The sequence below is a fragment of the Volvox carteri genome, assembly GCF_000143455.1.
Source record: "Volvox carteri f. nagariensis unplaced genomic scaffold VOLCAscaffold_46, whole genome shotgun sequence".
NCBI lineage: Eukaryota > Viridiplantae > Chlorophyta > Chlorophyceae > Chlamydomonadales > Volvocaceae > Volvox > Volvox carteri.
The window spans coordinates 307938-314617 of NW_003307589.1; the positions used below are offsets into that span (position 1 = coordinate 307938).

At 56.3% G+C, this 6680-nt stretch overlaps 2 protein-coding genes across 2 annotated transcripts in view; one reads left to right on the top strand and one right to left on the bottom strand.

Annotated features, from left to right (window-relative positions):
* The window catches only part of VOLCADRAFT_95696 (uncharacterized protein), a gene marked incomplete at both ends in the record, with an annotated part of 2683 nt that extends 2514 nt beyond the window's left edge, over positions 1-169 (top strand). The window contains one exon of the mRNA XM_002954784.1: positions 163-169. Coding sequence (XP_002954830.1) covers positions 163-169 — 7 coding nt within the window. The remainder of the gene's footprint in view (positions 1-162) is intronic.
* Positions 170-1074: 905 nt separating this feature from the next.
* VOLCADRAFT_95697 (uncharacterized protein) lies at positions 1075-3282 on the bottom strand (the record flags this gene model as incomplete). The annotated part of the gene is made up of 3 exons (XM_002954837.1): positions 1075-1367; positions 2155-2242; positions 2857-3282. The coding sequence occupies 3 exons, from the start codon at positions 3280-3282 to the stop codon at positions 1075-1077; spliced, it is 807 nt and encodes a 268-aa protein (XP_002954883.1).
* Between the last annotated feature and the right edge of the window lie 3398 nt (positions 3283-6680).

The following is a 6680-nucleotide window of genomic DNA, read 5'->3' on the forward strand; positions in this document are numbered from 1 at the left end:
GNGAGGGAGGGAGGGAGGGAGGGAGGGAGGGGATACTCTGGACAGCGCAGTTTCGGTGGCTGCCCCACGTCGCGCAACATATTGTTGTTCGTCCCTCGCTGTCTGTCCATCTGTTTGTCCGTTTGTTTACCTGTCTGTCTGTCTGTCTTTCGACGTATGCAGGAGCTAGTGGCGGTTCGCGACATGCCCGCAAACAACTTCATGCTGGTCTTCAAGAGGCGGACCTCAAGAGGATGAGGAGATGAAGTGTCGTACTCGGAGTGTCGAACTCGGAACACACACACAGACACACACACACACAGACACACATATGGATGCCAAATGGAAAGATGCACGATGAGGGATTCCATGGACACGCCCTCGGGAAGTTCTTTGTTGTTCTTGTTGCGGTTTCTGAATGCTCCCGGCTCCTGGCTGCCAGCTGCTTCCACAAAAATGAAAAAATGAAGAAAAGATGAAAACATTACGCGGTTATTACCAGTTATGTACGGTATCAATGAAGCAATTAAACAGATCTGCCAACCGCAGTCAGTAAGGTTAAGCACAGGAAAAGTTAATTCACATGTATGCACTTTGTAAATGTCGTAACGCCGTACGGAATGTGTTTCCATGCGGTGTCACATATACGCAAACCTTTTGAAAGGCGAGAACATGTATACGACATACACACACGCGTGGTGACACCATTCCGAGAAGCAAAACAGCTCAATACGCGGTTTTGGCAAAAAAAACACTTTTAACAACAACAGCAAGGAACCACAGCAGCCGCTGGCTAGCGTACTATCCAACTGGTCTCACGCACTCGAACACTCCAAGTCCAACAAGATGCAAAAGAAACACATCCCCCCTGGTGGCATAGCATGCAATAAAAGAGTGGGGCTGTGCTGCGTTAGTTGAATACGCCGGTGCCATCACCATCGCCGCCGCCGTTGCCGCCGCCGCCGCTACCACCGCCGCCGCCACCGGTGGTGGCGTCATCGTCACTGGTGGTCTATTGGTAGTGCGGGCAGTGCAGTGGTGGTGAAAGCGGTCCTGGCGTGCTCCCGCCTTCAGTCCTGCACTCCCCCAGCCTCGTCAGGGTTCCCGACTGCCTGCCGGTGGAGGTGGAGGTGGCGGCGGAGGCGACGGAGACGTCGGCCCCCTGATGGCGCTGGTGGGCTCCTCCGCCCGCCGGGACTGCTCGGGCACCGCCTGCCGCACTGCTTCGATGTTGCCGTACGACGGCTCCCCAGCTCTTCCATCCAACATCACTACCGCTCGATCCCCCGCCGCACTGCCGATTTGCTCCGAAACCACCACGGTGCCGCCAACCGCCGCACCTGCCAGGGCGCCGGCGGCACCGGCGACAAGGCCGACCGCCGGGCCGCCTGCGATGTGCAGGTACGACTTATATATATAAGTGTGCGACTCAGCCGCACATGTGCAAACCAAAGGAAAGAAGAATGGAAGCGCCACTAACACTGAGCCGTGTGCCGTGCAGGAGGTCTCCCCCCCCCCCCGGTCGTACCGCTCCCCCCCTGCAACACTTCCCCCCCATCCCCCGGGGGGACCGAGTGATACGATGCGCGTGTAATCATTTTTTCCAGGGCTGTAGAGAGCCAGAATGTAAGACGCGTACGTAACACAGAAGACGTTGATAAAAAGCTGTATTTAGACGTTAAGGCACTTGTCTCAAGGAAAGTTCCAACGGCCAACGACCCCAACGAACAACAAACAGGACGTGAAATCCGTCTGAGGCGAGCAGCTGCAAGCAAGGACGGGTTCCAGAGCGTTCCGGAATGATGTTTCGGAGCGGAGCGGAAGTGACTTTGAAGAAAGCCTTTTCAAGGAGGTGAAGGTTTACACATGCAGGGCCTGGCCGGGCAGCGATGCGCGAATTCGCCACGCGGGTATGACTCGGAGGACACAGACAATGTCTGTAAGGTATAAACAATGCCTTATCATTGAGACACGAAAAAAGCAAGCTTTGTGTTATGGCATGTTACTATTTAACTTTTCAACAATTGATGGTCTAGGTCGCTGCCAGGTAGTTCTTCGTCGCTTGCTTTCATCAAACCTCTCGTCACGGGGTGACTCACGAGAGAGTGCGCGTGCGTGGGGCAGTGTGGGGTGTGAGTGTGAGTGTGTGTGTGAGGGGGGAGGTGTTGAGCTCACCGATCAATGTGCCTAGTCCCGCAGCCACCAGGCCGCCCGCTCCAGAACCCACTGTGGCGCCGAAACCCGTCTGCTCCGTTCGCTCCAGCTGGGGAAGGAAACCCGCATAACCGATCACACAACCAACTGACAACTGACAACTGACAACCACCGGACCAGGTGGGGAATCATCGAAAGGTGCAACATGGCGTTTGTTTGTTTTTTTGGGGGGGGGGCCCGTGTCGGGAAGTGGTGAGTGGAAAGTAGAGTTCCAGGCCCGGATGCGGGGGGCAGAAACATCATGGTGTGTGCGCCCTTCCTGCCTGGGCGGGTAAGGACCAAACGATGGTGGGTGCAAGCACGTGCAATAACACTCGGGCGGTCACCGGGGGTTGATCTCAGCACCAGGTACGAATATACCACTCAGATGTCGGGCTCTGGTACACTGGCTGCTGGCTGCTGGGCTATAGTGTCCGTCACCGGCTATACGATCTATCTACACGCCTAATCGTGACTTCTTAGCGTTAACCCCGGGCTATCTTCATTAACTAACACGAAACTAAAGTTCAATCGTGCAGCGGCTAGGAATGATTTGCCTCACAGCTTTCCTAAGCACTACTGCTACTGCTATTGCTACGGATGCTGCTCATGCAAGATCCACCACACGCACTTGGCCACTGTCCCGAGTGTACGGCATCCTAATTCGTATTGTCCCGTACTGACCAATGGAGAATCGAATGCCGGATCTACAAGATCCTGAACAGGATTTGCACCCGGCGACACGACAGCGCCGCCGGGGACGCCGGCGGCAGCGGCGGCGGCGTCATCCGGCGCCCCGCCGTTGGCCGCGCCGTCGCCGACCCGCGGGTCACCCCCTATCGCTGGCGGCGGCGGCTGCATCGCGCCGGCTGGTCGGTGCGTGGTGGGGTGCGGGCCGAGTGCGTGGCTGATTGGCGGGACGGCTGCCGCGGGGGTGGGTCCTAGGGAAACATCATCTGGGTCGCCGGGGAGGTGGCGGTGGGTCCAACAGAGGTAGCGGTCACGGCGGGAGCGGCGGCTGTCGAGGAGGAGTGCAGCTGTGGCCTGGCGCCTTCGAGATGCAGCCACCGCAAAAGCAGTCGGAAATGCTCTTGCCAACATGACGAGCATTTAATAAACCGTCACGTTTGCAGCATGTATTCACCTATATCCTCTCCACATGCACAGGTGGATGCAAGATTGGCATTCTATTATGCGACTATGGCCACAAATCTTGTTAGTTTGCTTGCTTTTACTTTAGCTGCTGTGGAGGTGATTTTTTTCGTCGCAATAGTGTAACGATCCATGACGCGTATAGCCTTGTCCTTGTTCTGTCGGGAGGTGAGCTTGGGAATTTGCTTTGCTTTCGGAACGAGGGCCGACATCAACGTCAGCAGTCTGTCGTGGGGCGGATGGAGTCGGAAACTCCAAAAGGAGTTTTTTGGCCCTCTCCCATCGTCTCCCATCAGAATTCCTGTCACACTTCGTTCCTCTTCACATCTACATATCTTTCCTGCATACCGCATAACAGCCCGCCTTCCACACTGCGCGCAGAGCGTTCCTAGAGCTGCATAGAAAAAGAGGAAGAGAGCACGTCGCCTTCAAAGGCTTCAAACCAGCAGCTGCCAACAGTTTTTCCGGAGGACGCAAACGTGTTTGAGCCGGCTTCATCTTTGGATCGCGTCGCCTGCAGCTACTATTTTAGCGCTAACGTAACAAACGTTTTGGGTGCGGCCCTAACAACAAAGGCCCTAAAAGCCAAGACAGGGAAAGCTCGGAGGTCCAAGAAAATGTCCTCCTTCACGAGCGTCAGTCCTCAAGGCCCCGCGGGAGACGTAGCTGCGGAGCCTGGTCCAGGAGAAGCGCCCAGAGAGTCGCACAGCCATCAGCATGTAAGTGGCTTGTAAGCAACCGGGCAGGTGGTCGTTTTTTTTAAGGTCCTACGCTTTAATTTAATCTCATACACTAAGGTGTATCTCGATTACGTAAATTGGTTCTCACAACTCCAAGTTTCCCACGCTCGAAAAAAAGCCAATAAATGTTTGTGTTGTGGCGCGCGCTCGGTTTGCCTTGTTCACAATCAAACAACTGACGCAAGCAGTTTTCCGGGATGCAGTGGTGTCCACAGTATATGTCCACAGCCGAGGAGGGTTGTTTTGTCTATAGCGAATTTCGACTGACCAACCGAGCGAGACCCGCGGGTCACTCCATTCAGTTGGGGTTGTGAGGAAACTCCTCCCCTCTCCTCCCCCCTCTTTCCCAGCACCCATCAGCTCCTCCCCAACCGCAACCGCACGCAGCAGCTAGGTCCTCTTTTCCGTCCCTAACGAACGCATACACGGACGCGATTGGACTCTCCCTCCCTTCAAGGGCCCCTTGGGCCTTTTTCTTCTTGCATACGACCCCTTCCCACCCTTGAGGGGCCCCCCTTGTGTTTCCACTCCCACCCGCCCCCCCCCCCACCACCCCGCCCAATCATGGCTCCAGGGGAACCTGGCCGACTTCCTCCGAAACCAGGTGGACAATGCGGTGACCACCCTGGGGCAGCTTGTGCGACTTGGACCGCAGTCACTACCGCAGGTACGGAAGAGGTGGACGAGCACGATGTACTGACAGCACACGTGTACACACCAAAGTGCTGTTGCTGCTCTGTTGTTGTTGTCCAGGAAAGCTGGGCCTTCCCACCTTCCGGGCTTCAGAGTTGACGGGACGGACGGACAGACGGGGTGGGGACCTAGGCGGCCGGGCGGGGGGGGTTGGGGGAGGAGGAAAGACGAATGACCTCCCAGGCATTTGTGCTGAACTTTTGCAGCCACCTTGTAACCTTGTTGTTGTTGTTGTTGTTGACGCTGCTGTTATTGCTGTTGTTGTTGTTCTTCTTTTCTTGTTGTTGTTGTCGTGCTGGTGCTGTTACTCGCATTGTTGTTCCGAGTAGCCTCCACGCCGCATTTCTTTTCATGAATGGTTGAGGACGTGGTGCACATATCTCCGCACACTTTCGCCGCCATCCATATTTTCACCGCCACCTCGTCTCTCTCTCTCTTTCTCTCTTTCTCTCACCACCGCCACCACCGCCATTACAGGATCGCCTGGGTCAGCCGGCGGGACTGCTGCCCGTGTCGGCACTACAGGCGTGTCAGGTGTGTGCGCCTCTGTGTGTGTGTGTGTGTGTGTGTGTGTGTGTGTGTAAGGTTACAAGTATCTCACCAGGCCTGACGACACTGGCCACAGAGGGGCTGTTGTCCAGGCCCACTTGAAAGACCGCCTAAGCTCTCTCCCTAAGCGGACGGGGGAGAGGGGCGCTAGAGGGGGGCCTCTGTCTCCTCCCCCCCATCTCCTAAGCAGCAGAGAGAGCCGCAGGTCCGCCAGCTCCGCTCTCTTTCCCCCGGGGGGGTTTAGGAAAGCATCTCTAAGGCTCCCTCCGGTGGAAGGGGAGGGTTAGGGTCGTTGTGTTCTTCTATGTGTTTCACGTACATGACCGTACAACATGTACGACATGTACAACAGATTGTACGGTTTTTTTTATGAAGATGGCTTCTTTAAAGTATGGATTGAAGAGAAGCTTTTCACTCTTACGGTATGTGTATGTGTATTGTGTATGTGTATGTGGGGCCACAGCTGCTGTCAGCTAGAAAAGGGGGGGTCCTAGGCAGATAGGTAGCCGGGGGAGGGAGAGGGGAAAGATGCGGGAACTGCCGCCACCATTACAATTACACCCACACCGCGCCACAGGCCATCATGTTCATGAGTACGACAAAGGGCGGCCTGGGCTTGTCGTACAGCCACGGCAGTGGCTTCCTGATCAACAAGCTTACCTCGGAATACGACAGCAACATCGCTGCTGCGCGAGGGGCTGGCACCGCTGTCACCGGCGGCGCCGCCGCTGGCGGCGGCAGCTGGGGCGGCGGGTACGGCACCCCCATATTCACCCCGAGCTGGGCCGCTGGCGGCGCCTCCGCCTCCTTTCCCCCCTTCGAGGGCAGCAGCCGCGCAACCGGGGGTGGCGGTGGCGGTGGTGGAGGTGTTGGTGGCGGTGCAGGGGTTCCAGTCATTCGCTGGTCCGCTCCGTCCTTCTACAGCATAGACAGCCTGTCGGTGGGGCTTACCGTAGGTACGTTGTGGGGTTTTAGGGTTTGTCTACCTCATGCAAACATACATGCTCGTGTCGTGTGCTGAGGGAACGGAGGGGAGAGGGGGGCAGGGGAGGGAAAAGACCTGTCTCATCACGGGTACTTACTCTCTTTGTATGGCACATCAAAACATATTTACCTGCCTGTGCGTGTCTGTGCCGGTTTGGTGGTTGCCGTACAGGGCGGTGTTGTGAACTCGCAATGATGTGAACTTCCTGCCTCCCATCGGGGAGCTGTCTCCCCCGTCGTTTCTGTTTCCTTACTTACACTCGCACCTTCACAGACCAGTTCTTTTACACTACCATTACATACTTATGTACACACACACACACACGATCACACAGCACAACCTGCCGCGCCCCCCGTACTACCTCCAGCCGTTGATATCTCCCTCCTACC